The sequence below is a fragment of the Phacochoerus africanus genome, chromosome 11 (genome assembly GCF_016906955.1).
Source record: "Phacochoerus africanus isolate WHEZ1 chromosome 11, ROS_Pafr_v1, whole genome shotgun sequence".
Lineage (NCBI taxonomy): Eukaryota > Metazoa > Chordata > Mammalia > Artiodactyla > Suidae > Phacochoerus > Phacochoerus africanus.
Window position 1 is genome coordinate 131878705 of NC_062554.1, and position 19460 is coordinate 131898164.

General features: G+C 46.3%; 1 protein-coding gene and 1 non-coding gene across 7 annotated transcripts in view; one reads left to right on the plus strand and one right to left on the minus strand.

Annotated features, from left to right (window-relative positions):
- The window catches only part of HHAT (hedgehog acyltransferase), a 316237-nt gene that overhangs the window by 266981 nt on the left and 29796 nt on the right, over positions 1–19460 (minus strand). For 4 of the 6 annotated variants that reach the window (XR_007130843.1, XM_047753081.1, XM_047753083.1 and 1 more), the window contains exon 3: positions 14408–14475. The exons of 1 other annotated variant lie outside the window; for it this stretch is intronic. Coding sequence is in view for 3 of the 5 variants with exons in the window: in XM_047753081.1 (XP_047609037.1) it covers positions 14408–14475 (68 nt within the window). In the remaining 2 variants the exon portion in view is untranslated. Of the gene's footprint in view, positions 1–14407; positions 14478–19460 lie in introns of those variants that run through there. One more of the 6 variants, XM_047753085.1, reaches the window with a different exon arrangement.
- Positions 3048–3163, plus strand: LOC125112302 (U5 spliceosomal RNA). Its single transcript, XR_007131096.1, has one exon. It is a non-coding gene; the product is annotated as a U5 spliceosomal RNA (small nuclear RNA).

The window sequence follows — 19460 nt, forward strand, 5'->3', positions numbered from 1 at the left end:
GGGGGCTAGCACAAGACCCTCCAAAGACATTATGGGATAATAAGTGATACCAAGAAAAATTTTATATACATAAATTTGACAACTTAGATAAAATGGCCTAATTCCTCGAAAAGCACAAACTACCAAAATTCACCCAATAAAAATATACCATTTTATTCATCAAATTAATTCATAGTTTTGAACTCCTTAAAAAGAAATCTCCATTCTCAAGTGGTTTCACCACAGAATTCTACCCAGCATCTAAAGATACTCTCTTTGAGAAAAGAGGAGAAATAACTCCCCCAGCTCATCTTATAAATCTAGCAATACATACATAAAATGTGAAATTAAAAATACATGACCATATATAATCAATCAAAATCAGCCATAAACAGTACTCAAAAAGAGAGGGGGGAAAAAAAACTGCAGTCTAATGTGTGTATGTGTATGTATGTGTATATATATATATATATATATATATGTATATATATATATATATATATATATATATATATATATATATATTCTCACAATCAAGAGGAGTTTATCCCAGGGATACAAGCTGGTTCAATACTCAAAAATCAAAGTAATCCAACAACATATTAACATACTCTTAATTAAAGAAGAAAAAAATGCATGATCATATCAACTGATGCAGGAAAAACAGTTGACAAAATTCAATACTCATACATAAATCGCAAAAAACTAGGAGTAGAGGAAAAGTTCCTCAACTCAATTAAGAACATCTACAAAAACCCCTCCAGAAACTTCATACCAAATGGTTAAGACTGGGGAAAAACCCAGGATGTTCACTCTCGTAATTCTCATTCAGTGTAACGCTGGAAATCCTAGCCAGTACAATAAGAAAAAAAGGTAAGGATTGTATAGATTGAAAAGGAAGAAATGACACTGTCTTGATTTACAGACGACATGACTGTCTATGTAGGAAAAACTCAACATCTATTCCAAAAAAATCTTCCAATAAGGAATAAAGGAATCTAGAAAAGTCATAGGTTATAAGATCAACATATATAAAAGTCACTAGCAATGAACGTGTGGAAATTGAAATTTAAAATGTAAAACCATTTATAATTGCTCAAAAAAAAACCCACTTAGGTATAAATCTAACAAGATATATATATATAGGATATGTATGCTAACAACAAAACACTAATGAAATAAAGAAAAAAAGATGTAAATAAATCTAAAGCTATATTGTGTTCATGGACTGGAAAATTCAACATAGTTAAAACATCAACTGATCTTATGTTCAACAGAATTCCTATCAAAATCCCAGCAAAATATTCTGTCGATATAGAAAAGCTTATTCTAAAATGTATTTGGAAAGGCAAAGGAAACAAAGGAGCTAAAGTATTTTTGAAAAAAATAATAAAGTTAGATTCCTCAATTTTAAGACTTATCAGTCATCAAGAAAATGTGGTACTGATGGAAAGACAGATACACAGATCCATGGAACAGAAATGAGAACACAGAAATACAGCCACGCAAGTTTGGCCAATTGATTTATGACAAAGGTGCCAAACAATTCAATGGAGGAAGAACAGTCTTTTCAACAAAGGGTGCTATAGCGTATAGCCTATGACTTTTTTAAATGCCAACTGGACATCCATAAGCAAAATAATAATACACCTTTACCTAAATTAACATAAAATTAACTCAAAGGGGATCATAGATTTAAATGTAACAGGCAAAACTATGAAACTTTTGGGAAAAAAAATACAACTAGGCCAAGAGTACTCAGATATGACACCAAAAGCACAACCCTTAAGAGAAAAATAAATAAACTGGATTTCTGTAAAAGACCATAATAAGAGGATGAAAAGTCAAATTACTAAGAAATATTTGCAAACCATCTATCTGACAAAGGACTAGTAACTAGACTATATAAAGAACTCTCTGAACTCAATAGTAAAAATAAACAATCCAAGTAGAAAACGGCAAAAGACATGTATGGAATTTCACCAGAGAGGCTATGGAGACGACAAATAAGCACATGCAAATAAGTTCAACACCTTTATCCATCAGGGAAATGCAAATTAAAACCATGACGAGATAGCACTATACACCTATCAGAACAGCTGAAGCTTAAAATGTTCACAATTCCAGATGCTGGCAAGTATGCAGAGAAACTGCATTATCTCAAATGGTGTTGGTGGGAATGTCCAATGGTAGAGCCATTTTGGAAAACAGTTCATACAGCTAATCAAACTCCTGGGGTATCGATCCTGAGAAAATAAAACTTAGGTTCACATGAAAATCTATACCCAAACATTCACCTCGGATTTATCTATAAAAGCCAAAAAACTAGAAACAATAGAAATGTCCTTTGATGGTCAAATGGTTACACAAACTAAAGTCCATCCATATCATGAACTAATGACCTTGCAAAGAAAAGGAATAAACTACTGACACACACAACTTGGAGATCTCGAGGGCATTATGCTGGGAAGGAGGAGGAGTCTGTCTCAGACGGTTACATACTGTGCAATTCCATTTATATAACATCCTCAAATGACAAAATAATGAGATGGAAAACAAAAACCCTGGCTTGCACTGGTTAGGGATGGGGAGAGCAGGATGGGTGCGAGTAGAAAGAGATAGCAAGGGAGTTCTTTAAGGTTCTGTATTAATTGTGCTGGTAGTTAGGGAAAGGAAGGGAACAGAACTGTACTCAAAATCCAAGATACAATATACAATAAATAAAGACTGCAGTTTCTGTAGGGTTTAGAGCCCAGTCTCCAGGGACCTCTGCTACGCCCCCTAATGGTGGCTTCAGAGGTGCTGTGAATACCAAAGTATTGGCAGAACCTCAGTTGATGACTCAGACTCCTCATTTGCATACCCATAGTACCCTGCATAGCGTCCAACTAGTTCTTTCAAGTTTAAAAACTATATCTCTTTCAACTCATTGTTCCTAACCATAAGAAGTTTGCTGAAAAATTCTTTGTACAAACTTGAGACAGAAAGTAGCTCATGGGGACAATGAGCCACCATCAGTGTAATAGGAGTTGCAGTTACAGAAGGAATGAGCTTGGCCAACATAAAACATACTCTTGTTTCTCTTCAGATCGCATAAATCTTTCGCCTTTTACTAAAGATTTCCGTGGAGAGAAACACTTCTGAGTGTCCTACCAATTTTTTGAGGTCTTGCTTTGGCAGGACTAAGCTTCATTGTTGTAACAAAAGATGCTATTTCTTATGAGAAGTTACTCCACTGTGTGGTCCTGCACTACACTGATGTTTTTCTGATTTTATAGTAATGTAGAGAGTTTGTAGTTTTCACTGGTTTTCTTCCTGAACTGCTCTTTTTGCACTAGTGTAACAGAAATGCCAGCCAAACCTAAAAACATGAAAGTTTCCCCCTCAGAACACACCCCATGTGATCACCAGTCAAGAATCTAGAAGTGCTAAAAGCATACACCCTTAGTGACAGCTATAAATAGCGGATTTGTATGTGTTTAAGAACATATATCCTTAGTGATGGCTATGAATTGAAGAACTTCTGGTTACCTGATGCAGGGATTGTTCAGAACTTTTCATGCATGGTAGTAGTATCACCTTCCTAAATGACAAAGCACTTCGTAAAAGGATTTCATCCTGCCCACGAAACACCCAAACGGCTCAGTGGAATTGGTTTCTACTGCTTGCCTAATACATCTACAGGTGTGATCATATTTAGTGAGAGAACTGCCTTCCTGAAACCTAGGAGTGAAATTATGATGGAATAACGAACCCTCACCCACCTTGAACTTTTCAGCAGCTACGAAGACACCACCCTTCACATCTCCCACGGGCCCACGATCTCACTCTTATCCTGCAGCTGCTACTAATTTCTTTTTAACAGACATAGCAACTGTCATGTCATGATTTTGAAAGGTAATAACCTTTTAAAGAATGGTGACAGGTGCTGCTTTTAGGGAATGTTCTGGGAGAAGGAAACGTTTCCCCTCCTTGCCATTTCCCCACCTCTCCCCCCAAATTTCAGCTCCAAGCCACTGCTGAACTCTGCCCCCTCCATTCTCAGAATCCTATCTGTTGGAGCACTTACACAAGATAGGTTGCATAAACAACCTCATCTATCTGGAGGGACTGTTCTTAACAATGAAAGTGCCCAAATGCAGAACCCACATTCCAGGAGGAATGAGATAGCATCTGAAGGGTCCCAGTCAGAAATCCAGTTTTAGACATGGCTGCAATTCAAATTATTTCAATATTGGTACCTAAAGCTGCACCTGAGAGCTTATTAGCAATAAAGATGTTAGAATAAGCAATTTACAAATGAAGGAAGTGATGGGCTAGACATGTTCTCAGCCTCCAATACCCTAAGGATGAGGCATAAGATGGATAATATGACGCATAAGAGGCATAAAATTGAGTTCCCTGGTGGCTCGGTGAGTTAAGGTTCCCTTGTCATTCCTGTTGCTCAGGTTGCAGCTATGGCAGGGGTTCAATCCCTGATCTGGGAATCTCTGCATGCCATGGCCAAAAGGAAAAAAAAAAAAAAAAAGATGAGGCATAAGAATCCCTGGAGCAGGCGCCCAGAGCTTCAGTGAGAAGAGCCCTGCTTCCAGCACTCCTGTGCTTCTGTGTCTCTTCCCTTCAAAGGTTCTATCCCCCCATCAGACTAGCAGGGTGTCTGCTCCAATGCACAGAATAGAACTGCCTCAGCCTCAGATGAATCCTTCCTGCAAGGTGCTTGCTGAAGAAGCTAAAGACAGAACAGGTTCAGTGGTAGATGTTCTACCTACATATTCAAAAATGTCTGCACACCTGGCAGAATCTGGACTCTTCCTCTACAACGTACCACTTGGCAGTGAGGCTGGGGAGCCTCCTACCCACTGCCAGGTACCAGAAGCTACCAAATGTAAAATCCAAGAATTCAATTTTTGTTCAACAACCAGACAGACGAGAGTCACTTCAAAATACCATCCTTCTATTCAAGGTTCAGCTCAGACCCACATCCCCAGGGGAGCCTTCAAGACTAGAAACTTGGGAATTCCCATCCTGGCTCAGTGGTTAATGAACCCAACTGGTATCCATGAGGACACAGGTTTGATCCCTGGCCCTGCTCAGTGGGTCAGAGATTCAGTGTTGCCATGAACTGTGGTGTAGGTGGCAGACGCAGCTTGGATACCATGTTGCTGTGACTGTGGCGCAGGCTGGTGGCTACAGCTCCGATTCAACCCCTAGCCTGGGAACCTCCACATGCCGTGGGTGTGGCCCTAAAAAGACCAAAAAAAAAAAAAAAAACCATATATATGTATATATGTATATATATTAGAAACTTGGTCATTTCAAGATTGGAAATTGCCCCAGCAACTTTTGGCTACATCAGCCAGAAATACTCACATAAATGGCAATACTCACGCATGTAATGCACGTGCCGATTTTCAGGCAGGACACACAAATAGGGCCGGCTGTCCTGGCTCTGTACGCCTGCTACCTCTTCAGCTTGACTGATGCTCTCACCCTTCATTCACTAATCTCAGCATCGTCGCTATTCCAGCCACGTGGCAGCCTGGCATTCTCAGGTGGAGTAAACTTCCTGAGAGAAACTGTGCTTCTACCTTCCCTTAGCCCACAGCTCCACAGCAAAGCAGCTGGTAAGCAAAGAACTCCTTGCAAACTGACTGGTTTGTGGCTGAAAAATTTCTCACCACTCTAAACCTGTATTACCACCTAAAGATCTTACTAAGGAGTTCCTGCTGGGCTCAGTGGCTCAGACAGAGTGTCTCCGAGGATGCGGGTTCGATCCTCGGCTTTGGATCCGGTGTGGCCGCAGCTATGGCACAGGTGACAGATGCAGCTTGCATCAGGTGTTGCTATGGCTGTGGTACAGACTGGCAGCTACCGCTCCGATGTGACCCCTAGCCCAGGAACCTCCATATGCTGTGGATGCAGCCCTAAAAAGATCTTACTAAGTATTTATGGGGACCCTCTCTCAGTCCCTCTGCTACACACACACACACACACACAGCTGATCTTTCAGTTCCGCAGGCTAAGCCCTTGGTTTTAACCTCACCTTGTCTTCCCCGGGTTCCTTCAAAGACCTTTACAGCGAAATCGATATTTTCACCCTGAGCTAGTCGATATAGAAGACAGAGGCGGGCAGAGCGTGGGATGTAGGGGCTGAGCTAATACGCAGGTCTGGTGTTTAACCATCTGCATTGCAGATCTTGGTTTTACATGAGGCGCCAAGCTTCCCTTCCCCGCCCTCCCCAGGAAATCACTCCCACCTCCTTTTCCTCCTGCCTCCTTACAAACCTCCTCCCTACCAAGAAGGATATCCGACAGGGTTGAGACTAGACAAGAGACAATGTACTGAGAAGTTAAGAGCAGGAGTTCTTTGTGCTTAACAAGAAGGACTCAAACCCAAGGAGTCCTCGGGAACCTTCCGTGACTAGTCTGTGGCTGTCCTGCCCCTGCCATTTGGAGGGGGGGTCGGGGGGAGGCTGGCACAGGACGCAAGAATCTGCCTCTGCTGAGCAGCCTGTGATGGAGCAAAGCTGCATAAAATCCAATTTTCTGTTAATAAAGACAGGCTGAAAATTCTCACAGCCAAGCAGCTTATTCATCTGCTCCCATCAGATGAGGGAGTCATCTTCGAGGAGCTGTGGCTTAAGGAAGATGAGGTAAGGCTGAAACTCTCTAACCTGCCAGAGCTTAGACACGTGAAACAAGGCAAACGTTGCCAAGGGACCGATGCTCCTCCATGGTAAGTCCCCAACCAGGTGGGCAAGTCCACCTTCATCCAACAGCCACTGCTGGATGCCAGACAGGGGAGGCAGAGGTGAATAGGTAACTGCCATGGGAGTTCCTGTTGTGGCTCCAGAGGTTAAAAACCCGACTAGCATCTATGAGGATTCAGGGTCAATCCCTGGCCTTGCTCAGTGGGTTAAGGATCCAGCATTGCCCTGAGCTGTGGGGTAGGTTGCAAATGCAGCTCGAATCTGGTGTTGCTGTGGTGTAGGCCGGCAGCTACAGCTCCGATTCAACCCATAGCCTGGGAACTTCCATATGCCGCAGGTGCGGCCCTCAAAAGACAAAAAATTAAAAAATAAATAAAAATAAACAGGTAACTGCTGCATAACACAGGTGTGAGAAGGAATCCAAAGTATGGAGCTCATAGGAGGGAGAAATTGATGCCAGCTGGGGGGAGCCCGGGAGAGGCAGCAGGCAAAGTTCCAGCGGGCTGTTCCTTGAGCAGCAGATGTGCCCATCATTCTGCATGAGGCTCAGGGTTTGGAAACATCGAGGCACCCTTGGGGAATGGCGTAGTAGCACAGGGTCACTACCAGTTGCTGAGGAGCTAAAACAAGGTAGGGCCAGGGGCCAAATGGGGCCAAATGTCAGCCACAGCGTCTGGGCTTCATATGGTAGGAAATAGGAGCCACTAAGGGTTTCAAGCAACGGTATGAGATGCACATTCCAGGGATGCCCAAATCTGGTGGGGGGGGGGACGGGAAGCACAGGAGAGGTGGGCAAGGCAGGGAAGTTCCCAGGCTCCTGAAAGAGCCCGCAGAAGAAATGGCTGAACCCCTTCAGGGACCGTCCCCTGCCTTCCAAATAAAGTCCAGACTCCACGTACGGCACCCAGTGGCCTTTAGGATCCAGCCTCTGTCTTTCCTGTGTCTGCGCTTCCTCTCAGCATCCTCCCAGCCAGGCTGACCGACACTTTCTCCCTAATCCAGTCCTTACGCACGCTGCTCCTCTCACCCCTCTTTCCCCAGTTCCTCTGGCTCCAGTTCCACTGAGCCTGGGTTTCGTGCACCTGCTGTTTCTGCCTGCATCGTTCCCTCTGTCTTAGCATCACCAACCCCTGCATTCAGAGCCCAGGAAGGACAGACTGAGCCTGGAAGGTCACAGCCCCCCAGCACCCAGCACCCAGCTGGGAAGCCTCTTGCACAGTAGCCGCTCAATGAATATTGGTTCGGTGACTCAAAAGGGAGCTGACTGAACTTTTCTGAAAGCATCACAATACAAAGGAATTTATAAATAAGCTAAATTTAAACAGTTTTATAGGCAAAATGTGAGCTCAAACTTCTTTGAAAGTATCACAATACAAAGGAATTTATAAATGAGCTGAATGTTAACAGCTCTACAGGCAAAATTTGAGCTAAAAACTGTCTTTGCTTTTCAAAATGACCTCTTCTCTCGGAACACTCCAAAGACATAAGCAATCGAGCTCTCTGTGGGGTCTCTGTTTCTTTCTAATTTTCTGGCAGGCCCTGAAAATTCCTCGCTGATTCTACTTCAGAAAGAACATCTCATTTACATGTAGGCCCCAGTTTCAGAACAGTCACTGCAAGAGGTGTCCTCCGGAAAGGAATGAGTAATTGATTACACGTGAGATGCTTCATAATACGTTGGGCTTTGGGGAGCTCCTTTCAGGGATAATCCATCCCCTCTGGATTCAAAAGCTTCTCTACAGAACATTATCTCGTTGCCCGAGAGGGACCATCAATAAATCTTAACTCTAAAACAAAGATGTCACCATGCACAGAAGGACAAATAATGGCCACAGAAGTGTGGACTGGAGATCCATTCTGTGCCAAGCATTACACAAGCTAGGTGTTTTTCTTGTTTGTTTGTTTGTTTTGGGGGGGGGGTTGTTTGGTTGTTTATTTGTGTTTTTTGGGGGGTGTTTTTGTTTTTTGTCTTTTGAGGGCCATGCCCATGGCAGATGGAAGTTCCCAGGCTAGGGGTTGAATCAGAGCTACAACTGCCAGCCACAGCCACCCCAGATCCAAGCTGCATCTGCAACCTATGCCACAGCTCACCGGATCCTTAACCCACAGAGCAAGGCCAGGGATCAAACCCACCACCTCATAGATACTAGTCAGGTTCGTTCCCACCAAACCACGACGGGAACTCCAAGGTGGGTGTTTTATATCCATCATCTTTTCTCCACGAGGAGACCTCCCATTCCTATATTCCAAAAAAATAAAACTGAAGCCCAAATAAGGTAACTGATTTTCTTAAATGGAGCAAGTTGCATTTTGAAAGAAAGTCTGCCCAACTCCAAACCTGTGCACTTTCCATCATGCCAACTACCTTAAATCAGAAATAAAAGGGAAAAAAAAATTTATGACAATACAACCCAACACAAAGTTTCATTCATGTCAGTATGATTCAGGGTCTACCATCTAGAAACATCAAACAAGGAACACGGCCACTAAAACATTCCCTTTATCTCCTTGGGACATTGCGGAAGAACATGAGGCAAGAAAAAAGAGAAGGGAACCACCAAACAGGCGGCCAAGACTAGAAAGCCTTGGGCTCGACCCTTCCCTGGCCACACACACGCTCCCGGAAGCCACCAAAGCCTGTGGCAGGACGAGCAGACATACAAATCAGGAGGCAAATGCCACAGCATATGGAATCTGAACAGTCCTTGAGAGCTGCACCCACACACGCTCCCCCACCGCATCTGGCATCTCGGCAAAAGTGGGCAGCTTGACGCCAAAGCAGTCACAAGACCAAAAGCCACTCCCGTTTGGGGCTGCAGTCCTCCAAACTCATCATCAACAGCTGGAGGACTGTGGCAGGCCCAGCACCCTTTCATGGTCCTAAGGGAGCCTCCCCTGGGCTACCATCGCCCTAATGTGCCCACTGCCTTTCCAAGCACAGTGGACCCCTGGGGAAGAGCATCTTTTCTAGCAATGACCTTGCCAAAGCTCACCCATCCTGCGGAGCTCCGTTAAAGGTCAGCCTCCCCCCGCAGCGGCAGCACATGATGGCTTGTGCCCACGGTGGTTTCTCCCTGCTCAGAACAGCAACACTGCCCCCATGCAACATTCATCTGCTCATCAAACTAGGTGCACTTAGGACCAATGCGTTTTACACCAATGGTGCAACCTGGCACGGTGTTATTCACTCTTTCCTGCGGCTAAATTAGCAAAACTCTCACCTACTCTGTCCCAGACACTGAAGATACAGGACTGATTAAATCCAGCCCTGCCCTTGTGGGACTTGCAGGCAGGTGGAAGATGGTTATCACGAGATAAAACTGCACATCTATTTATCACAAGAGGGGACCAGATCGATCCAAAGCATCACTACACATTACCCTGCTCATTTCCCTCACATCATTTAGCTCAATCTGTGACTGTTATGTTTCTTCATTCGTCTGCTGTCGGTCTGTCCCTGCTAGGTGACACTGGGACAGGGACCTTGTCTGTCTGGTTCACTACTGTGTCCCTTGTGCTCCATATGGCCGTGGGCATAGAAACGCATTCCCTGAAAGCTGCATTTGCGGAGGGAGATAAAAAGAGACGAAGGGAAGTGTCGGGAACTTTAAGCACTAAGCCCGATTTAGAGCCCCAGGCAATGTTTCTATGATAGGAGACACCGGGTTTGGAGATGATGCGTGAGTGAGGACCAGGTAGCAAAGGGGTGAGGCACAATCCAGAGGAAACAGGATGCACAAAGGTAAGAAATGCAAGTCGGCAGGATAAAGCCCTTCAACAGGACCGCAGGCTGGCTGTTCTCAGAGAGGGGCAGCTTTGTCTCGAGGGGGGTACGTGGCAACGCCTAGAGACATTTGTGACTGTCATGATTTGGAGCAGCAGGTGCTCCTGGCACCTACCAGGTGGAGTCCAGAGATGCTGCTCAACACCCTACAATGTACAGAACAGCCCCCTTCCCCCCACAACGAAGGGTGTCAGTAGTGCTGAGGTTTAGCAACATTTAAAGGATGGACGAGTCAGAGAACATGAAAGTTTCCTTCTCAAGTTCATGATTTCTACTCATGCCTGATATCTTTTTTTTTTTTTTTTTGTCTTTCGTCTTTTTAGGGCCGCACCCGTGGCATGTGGAGGTTCCCAGGCCAGGGGTCGAATCGGAGCTGTAGCCACCGGCCTACACCACAGCAACAAGGGATCCAAGCGGCGTCTGCAACCTACACCACAGCTCATTGCAATGCTGTATCCTTAACCCACTGAGCAAGGCCAGGGATTGAACCTGCAACCTCATCGTTCCTAGTTGGATTCGTTAACCACTGAGCCATGACGGGAACTGCTACTATCATTTTTTGATTAGAATTTGGACCAGCATAGCATTTGTTTGTCACCTCCCACAACCTCGAGAGGAAAGACTCAGAACATATCAGGCCTCTATCTTAGCTGAAATAAGACTTTCAGCAGACATCAGTGAAACTTCTGTGGCTACATATGGCCTCTGGTCTGTTTTATGATATTTATCATGGACATAGTATCAATTTCCATCATCTGTTGGTCATCCACCCTGACTCATCCTTTTCCCTCTAAATTCTAGAACTCCAAATTCCCCATCCCTATGCCAGATGTAGAAAGATGAGGGCAAGAGGTGCTCAGTATCACTGGATGGATGGATGGATGGATGGATGGATAGATGGATGGATGGGACAGGACAGAGGGACAGAGATTTTTTTCAGAATGGAAAAAAGCCCTTGGAGCCCCAAGGGCATATATGTGTGCCTTGTGTACTTTCCCATGAAGGAATTTTGACCTGAATGTCAATGCCCTCTGCCCATGCCCATCACAGGGGCCTGTCAGGAAGAACACACACAAGAGGCCATGTCCCCAGGACTCTAGCGCCTTGGCAGGGTGTCAAGCAGCCAAGGGTAATGCAGTAGCTAGAGCTGGGAAGTCAGTGAAGACAAAAGCCCCTTTGTCTAGCAACACCCAGCTGGGCTGAGCCTGCCTCTCCGAAATGAAATCCATGGTAGCTCCCAAACTTGTTGGGGCCTGATCCTGGCTCAACTTCTCAAACCGCCTCATGATTGCTTCTCTGCAGCAAGAAGTCTCTTAGCCTAATAGGAGTTTGCTATTTTTGCCTCTGGCAACTTAGTATTATCTGAAATGCCTGAATTACGATTCTAAAAAGAAAAAAAATGACCATTTTTTTCTAAGTGATCCAAGAGCAGTTTATTTTTATTTTTTTTTTTTGGAAAAAATACTAGCTTTACTTACTTTGCCATTTTTAAGGTACATTTCTTGCACATCTTCCAAATCACTGCTGGCATTTTGTAGGGAGCTGAATCATTCCCAGGGGCTAGTACAGTGTAATGAAAGCAATGGGCCATTTCCAAATGCTAATCTCCAAGATAAGTTCGGTCCACCATCCTCATCTATTTATCTCACTCCAGGTACTTTTTTTTTTTTTTCTTTTGATTCACTGATTCTTTTTTTTTTTTTTTGTAGTTGCATAATGATCATAATCTGATTTCACAGGGTTTCCATCCCTCAGCCCATGCACATCCCCCCACCCCCCAAGAGCAGTTTAAAGAGCAGATCCTAGACTCCCTGATATAGTGGAGCAGGACCCTGTGGGGCCTTCCCAGGACAGACCCCTCCCATGCCTCCTGTCTGCAGAAAAACTTAAAGTCAAAGAATAAGTTCAATCAGAGAAGTGAGAAAATGCAGCAACAAAGGGCAACAGTCAAACAAGACAAATTATAAGAGTTTAGCCATTAAAGTCAAGGACCTTTAATTTCTTCTGAAGGGCTATCGAGATTTTCTGAGCCATGTCCTTTGAGCTGTTGTGAAGATACTGAAACCTCGACCAGGTGGAAGAAGTTAACTATATGCTGCCCACAAGCATGAAGATCCCAGACCAGCCAGAACCAGAAGGTTGATGATGTTGACTCACCACCAACCAATAAGACGACGACCCATGCGCTGATCATGCACCCTGCAACCCTCTCCCCAGCACCTAGCTCCTTCCTCTTTCCTTATATAATTTCCAAGCAAGACCTGGGGAGCTGGTTCTTTGGGACATGAGTCCACCTTCTCACCAGGATTGCAGGCTTCCTCAATAAACCTATCTTACCTTTTGCCCAATGCTTATCTCTCAGTATTGGATTCTTGAATGGCAATCAGCTGAACCTGAGTTCTGTAACACTATTACAGCTCAAAGTCCACTGTGACATAAAGCTTCCCAGGTTTCCTCATTGATGAGGCAAGCACAATACCACCTACTGTACATGACTTGATCCCTGGCCTCACTCAGTGGGTCAAGGACCTGGCGTTGCCATGAGCTGTGGTATAGGTTGCAGATGCAGCTTGGATCTGATGTTGCTGTGGCTGTGGTGTAGGCTGGCAGCAACAGCTCCGGTTTGACCCCTAGCCTGGGAACCTCCGTATGCCACAGGTGAAGCTCTAAAAAGACAAAAGACAAAAAATAAGAATAATAAATAAATAAAATTAAAAATTAAAAAAAAATAAACTCATGGAAATGTCTGGTGGGCAGAGCAACTGGGAGGTCCATCACACAGGACAGGCTGTCTTCCCAGCCCCAGACAAACATGGCTCGTGTATTTAATATGGTGAATCTGAGCAGAGCCAGAACTGGGAAAATGGGACAGGTTACCCTAGAAAATCAAAATGGAAATTGAAGCCCATTTGCTTCAATTCTAAGCAAGATCTGAAACTCTCAAAGTAGGAAAATATCAGTACAGGCAGTTCCTGGCTTGGAAATGAATTGTCTTCCAAAGTTCACGTGTTAAGTCAGGGGTTCAGAACTCAGAATGCGAGTATTATTTTATGCCCCAAGTCAGCCAACAGAAGCTGACTAAACTTACAATATATCTGGCACATGACACTCTTAGAGCAAAGATAGTAAAATTAACATTTTTATATCATTTTTTTAAATGTATCAAAACACCCAGAAGAACAGCTCCTCACTAGTGTTGACCTGAACCCTGAACCCTGAGCTGAAGCTGGACCTTCTGTGATGCCAGCTGTTCCTAGAATGGGGTCCTGAGAAACTGAAAGGGGAAGAAGGAGAAAAACCCCCACCTCAAGAGATGAAGGGTTCTGGGGTGACACAGAAAGTAGCCTAGCATCTCACGAAGGGAAGAGGAGGGCCTGGCATTGTCTAAAGAACAGAAGTGCTATCACACCTAGGAGAGCAACAGCGGCCACGCCACCTGCTATCTAAGCAGGCACAATGAGCTGCAGTGGAAGATAAATGAGCCAGGCCACTGCCGCTGCAGAACCAGGGAGCAGAGGGGCGGGGGATGCCCAGCATGCTTTGCAGCATATGCAGATGGCAGGAGCACTAGAGGCCGGGAGGAAGCAGTTCCATAGCTGCCAACAGTGGGTACAGGGAGTGTCCAGGAACCACACTGGATTCCCATCAATGTGGGTAGGTCAGGAAAAGTGAGATGTGCATGAACTGTTAAGGTTACCGACCTGGATTCCTGGTGTCTTCTGGTGTTTTGAGAGGAGAATGCTGGGACAAGGTAAAGAAAGAACACGGGAAACCGCACGCGACATGGCACGCTCACACCACTTACAAGAGGAGAGGCTCTTCCTCTCCAGTGGCTGCTGAGTACCACACCTGGGCTGACACCCAGCTCCAAAGATGCAAAATATTGAAACGAGGTGTGAAAATTGAGAAGGTTTATCATTGACCCACTTGGTACCTTCTTTAATCCTCCGAATAAAGAGTCAGTCTCCAGGTCAAATTCTTGGTCCAGTTCCTCTTCATGTTCTGACGAGAAAAACAGTGTCTATTAGTCACGGATCTAAATCACACTGGGTTTGGTTTAACAGGAGCGGTGCTAAAAGCAACTGGAATACACCCTGGAAAAGCTGCCTGTGGACTGAACCACAGCCGTGGAAACATGTCACACTCCTTGATCTGTGTGACCTCAGCTCCTTCCTGGAAATACACGGTGGGGCTGGTGGAAATGTCCCTTTGACTTGTCCTAAGGGTCACAAGAGGAGAGGGACCAAAAGAGAAAGCTTCCAGCACAGAGAACGACAGGAGGGATGAAGGCAATCGCCCCACCTGTACAGACGGTGAAGAAAATGTCTCAACAGACCACGCCCCAGAACAGATGACAGAACGCCAAGCAGATTATTGACGGAATGGTATAACGGCAATGTGTATGCTTATAATTAAACTATCGGTTTAAAATGAAAAAAAATATTTTAAAATCTTCACTCAAATAAGGGTGAACAAAAACCAGGCACGGCCTGAAATTTGACGAGTGAATCAGAACCTGATGGCCAAGGCATTTGCCCTCTTGGAACTTACTGTACAGCAGGTGTGAGAGACAAAACAATAAAAAATAACAGTAGGGCTGATGAATGCCATGAGAGGGGAGGTAAGGAGTGCTGTGGGGCCGAGTTTGGGGTTTCTGTGTGATGACTAACAGGTGGCTGGATGGGCATGGAAGGAGCTCTCAAGAGTGCCTGCGCTGGAGGTAAAGACTTAGGAGTCCCCAGGATAAGTTAAGGGGAGTGCTGAAGCCTCCAGGATGGCTGAGATTGCCTGAAAGGGCGCAGGCTGCACAGGCAAGAAAAGAGAAATAAAGTGTTTATCGGACCAAGACCCGTACAAAAAACCCCACAAGACCACAAAGGAGCTACCCCGAAAGATCAAAGGAAAATCAGGAAGAGACAGTGTCACTAAAACATAATCATGAAATGATGCTGGTTTCTGAGTAGGATCCAAGGGTAGACTTACACGCACTAGACGCCAACAGCAGCCCCAGCCTCAAACCCCAGGAAAAACAGAAAAGGGAGAGGCACTGAGTCCCGGGGCCCAGGACCCCAGGACACATTCACACTGAACTCGGTGTGGTCCTGGAGGGGCTGGTTCACACTCAACTCGGTGTGGTCCAGGAGGGGCTGGTTCACACTGAACTCGGTGTGGTCCAGGAGGGGCTGGTTCACACTCAACTCGGTGTGGTCCAGGAGGGGCTGGTTCACACTCAATTCGGTGTGGTCCTGGAGGGGCTGGTTCACACTCAACTCGGTGTGGTCCTGGAGGGGCTGGTTCACACTCAACTCGGTGTGGTCCTGGAGGGGCTGGTTCACACTCAACTCGGTGTGGTCCTGGAGGGGCTGGTTCACACTCAACTCGGTGTGGTCCTGGAGGGGCTGGTTCACACTCAACTCGGTGTGGTCCTGGAGGGGCTGGTTCACACTCAACTCGGTGTGGTCCTGGAGGGGCTGGTTCACACTCAACTCGGTGTGGTCCTGGAGGGGCTGGTTCACACTCAACTCGGTGTGGTCCTGGAGGGGCTGGTTCACACTCAACTCGGTGTGGTCCTGGAGGGGCTGGTTCACACTCAACTCGGTGTGGTCCTGGAGGGGCTGGTTCACACTCAACTCGGTGTGGTCCAGGAGGGGCTGGTTCACACTGAACTCAATGTGGTCCTGGAGAGGCTGGTTCACACTCAACTCGGTGTGGTCCTGGAGGGGCTGTGGCAGAGTGTGACTGTCCTGGTCTTTTCTGTTACAGCTGCGTACACACACACACGCACACGCACACACACACACTCAAGCCCTAAGGGATTAGGGCACAGACAGCAAGCTCCTAACAAAAAGAGGGTAGCAAACGTCTCTGCTTTCTTGACTCTTCTGTTTTGGCTTCCCTTTCCTACAAAACGCAACATCCAGACACATCAGAAACACGCAGAACTGAAACAAGGCAAAAACCTGAGTTCTCTTCTTTTAAAAAAGAACATTCCAAGGCAGTGAAGTTTCCCCGCTAAAAAAGCATCAGACTCGCCCAAGTTAGGACACATCTCCCTCTAGTGGGAAAAAGGAAGCCTATGCAGACGGAAGAATTAAGATAAAATCCTGTCCAGCTCGGTCCAATTCAAATACTACCTGAGACACAATTATAAAGTTTCCAGTAACCACAATTTTTTTTGTCTTTTTAGGGCCACACCCGAGGCATATGGAAGGTCCCAGGCTCAGGGTCAAATCAGAGCTGCAGCCACTGGCCTGTGCCACAGTCACAGCAACTCCAGATCCTAGCCTCAACCTACACCACGGCTCAAGGCAATGCCATATCCTTGAACCCGCTGAGGGGGGCCAGGGATCGAACCTGTGTCCTCATGGATACTAGTGGGGTTCATTACCACTGAGCCACAACAGGAACTCCTACTAACCACATTTTAAAAAGTAAAAAAAAACAAAATTTAAGCCGAAATTAATTTTAGCATGTTTCATTTACCCCAATATATCTAGACATTATTTCAACATGGAATATTAAACAATCATTAATGAGTTCTTTTATATCCCCCTTTTCTCACTAATTCTTCCAAGTTCCATGGACACGTTATCCTTACAGCATATCTCAATTTGAAGTGGCCACATCTCAAGAGCTCCTCATGCGGTTACAGCAACAGACAGGATCGCTCTAGACCAATAATCCTCCCTCACCAAGGGAAGGAGGGGAAGGGGAAGGGAGGGGGAGTTTGGGGTTAGTAGATGCAAACTATTGCATCTGGAGTGGATAAGCAATGAGCTCCTGCTGCACAGCACAGGGAACTGTATCTAGTCACCTGTGACAGAACAGGATGGAGGATAATGTCAGAAAAAGAATGTATATATGTATGTGTGACTGGGTCGCTTTGCTCTACAGCAGAAATTGACAGGACACTGTAAATCAACTATAATGGAAAAAATACAAGTCATTTGAAAAATTTCCACTCAAATCCAATCATGATGCTTTTAGTGATCACTCTCTTAAGACTGTTTTGAGGGAGTTCCCATGCGGCTCAGCGGGTTAAGTATCCAGCATTGTCACCGCTGTGGCTCAGGCAGATGCTGCACCGCAGGTTCGATCCCTGGCCCAGGAACTTCTGCATGCCCCAAGTGTGGCAAAAACAAAACAAAACAAAACGCTTCCCAAAACTGTGGCGTGGAGAAGTGAAGCAATATCTGCTGAAGAGCCTTCAGTACCCCATGCTCTGGAGTGGATAAGATTCACTCCATGCTCCCCCCACCACCACCCAACTAAAGGACGCATCAAAGCCCCATTCACCCTACTGAGTGAGAGGATTTGCATTTCAATCATCACCAGTGAGCTGTGGTGGTAAACCTTTCACTTAAAACCTCGAACTAACTTATCCCTTTGATGGGATATCAATTATGGGGTGAGGTAGGAGAATTGGAGAGCCATAATCGGGAAGCGGAGGGAAATACACACACCTCTGACTGGAGCCTCTGTGGGGAGACTAGTGCACCCAGCTAGGGCCTGACTGTCCTGCTGCTTCTATGCAGTTGAAAAAGTCCAATCAGATCCTCTGCATTCTTTATTTCTCCAGGAAGCCGGTGGGTGCTGCAGACTGGTAGTAAATGAGGCAGGGGGAGGGGGCAGAAATGATGGGCTTCTAAAGACAGGAGAATTTAATTGTAAGCAGTTCTCAAACACGCAGGTGGAGGAGTTCCCACTGTGGCTCAGCAGGTTAAGAACCCGAAGAGTATCCATTGAGGATGCGGGTTCGATCCCTGGCTTCACTCAGTGGGTTAACCATCCAGCATTACTGCAAGCTGCAGCGGAGATCACAGATGCCACTCAGATCCGGTGTTGCTGTGGCTGTGGTGCAGGACGGTAGCTGCGATTCAACCCCTAGCCTGGGAAATTCCATGTGCCACTGGGGCGACCCTAATAAGAGAGAAAAAAAAAAAAACGTGCATGTGAAGAGGATCACAAACAAGAGGGGTGACAAAGAGGCTCGTTTTTTGGGTTTGGTTTCGTTTGGTTTTTGGCCACCCTGTAGCATATCCATAGTTGCGACCTATGCTGCAGCTATGGCCATGCTGGCTCCTGAACCCACTGATGCCACTGGCTGGGGATGGAACCTGCGTCCCAGTGCTCCAGAGACGCTGCTGATCCCACTGCACCACAGCGGGAAGTCCATTCCCAAGAGATTCATGAAGTATGTGGGCTCCTTCTCTCCTCTGTCCCAGTTTCCACTCAGGGAATGAAAAGGTGGTTAAGAAACAGACCAAGCGACACCAAAGCATGTCTGTGCATAGATGCAGAGGGCTAAAAGGATATCCATGAGCTTCAGTGTCCCTAGCAGAGCAGCTCATCTCGGGCTCCTTAGGAATTCTGGGCTCCATCCAGGCAGGCTCCCAGCACGCAATGTGCACGGGACTCTCTAGCTCCCAGGAAGGGTAGAGGACCCAGACTAAGATGGAAATGCTCCAGCAAAGAGGAGGCTGTGAGCTCGGCATCTGCGCCTGTGTTGGATCCAGCCCTGGCTGAGGGTGGAAAGGGGGTGAGGAGTGCGAGGCCTTGCAGGCCAACACTGCGGGGTGCCAGCCCTGCGCTCCCGCCTGGGCCCTGTCCCAGGTCAAGGTCATTGGGAGATTTATTACAGGCGCTGAGACGCCACCAAGCGCATCCCTGGAGGACCAATGTCCACTTAGCAAGAAAAGGCCAGTGTGAGCCTGAGAGGAAGGGGACGCACTGGGCCGGAAGACTTGGAATCCCGTTCGGAAGACAGCGGGTGACTCAATGGGTTCCTGAAACCGTGGCTACAGGTACACGGGAAACACGGGTCCAGTATAAGATGAAGCCCTGCCAAAGACAACAGCCTGCAGACTCGGCTGCACCACAGCATCCCGTTAATGCCAGCCGTCCAGACCTGTGCCTCCCTCCACAAGACTGTAGGAGCTGAAGGGCCCCTAGCACCTCTGACCCTGGTCAGAGAGCTCACCTGGCCC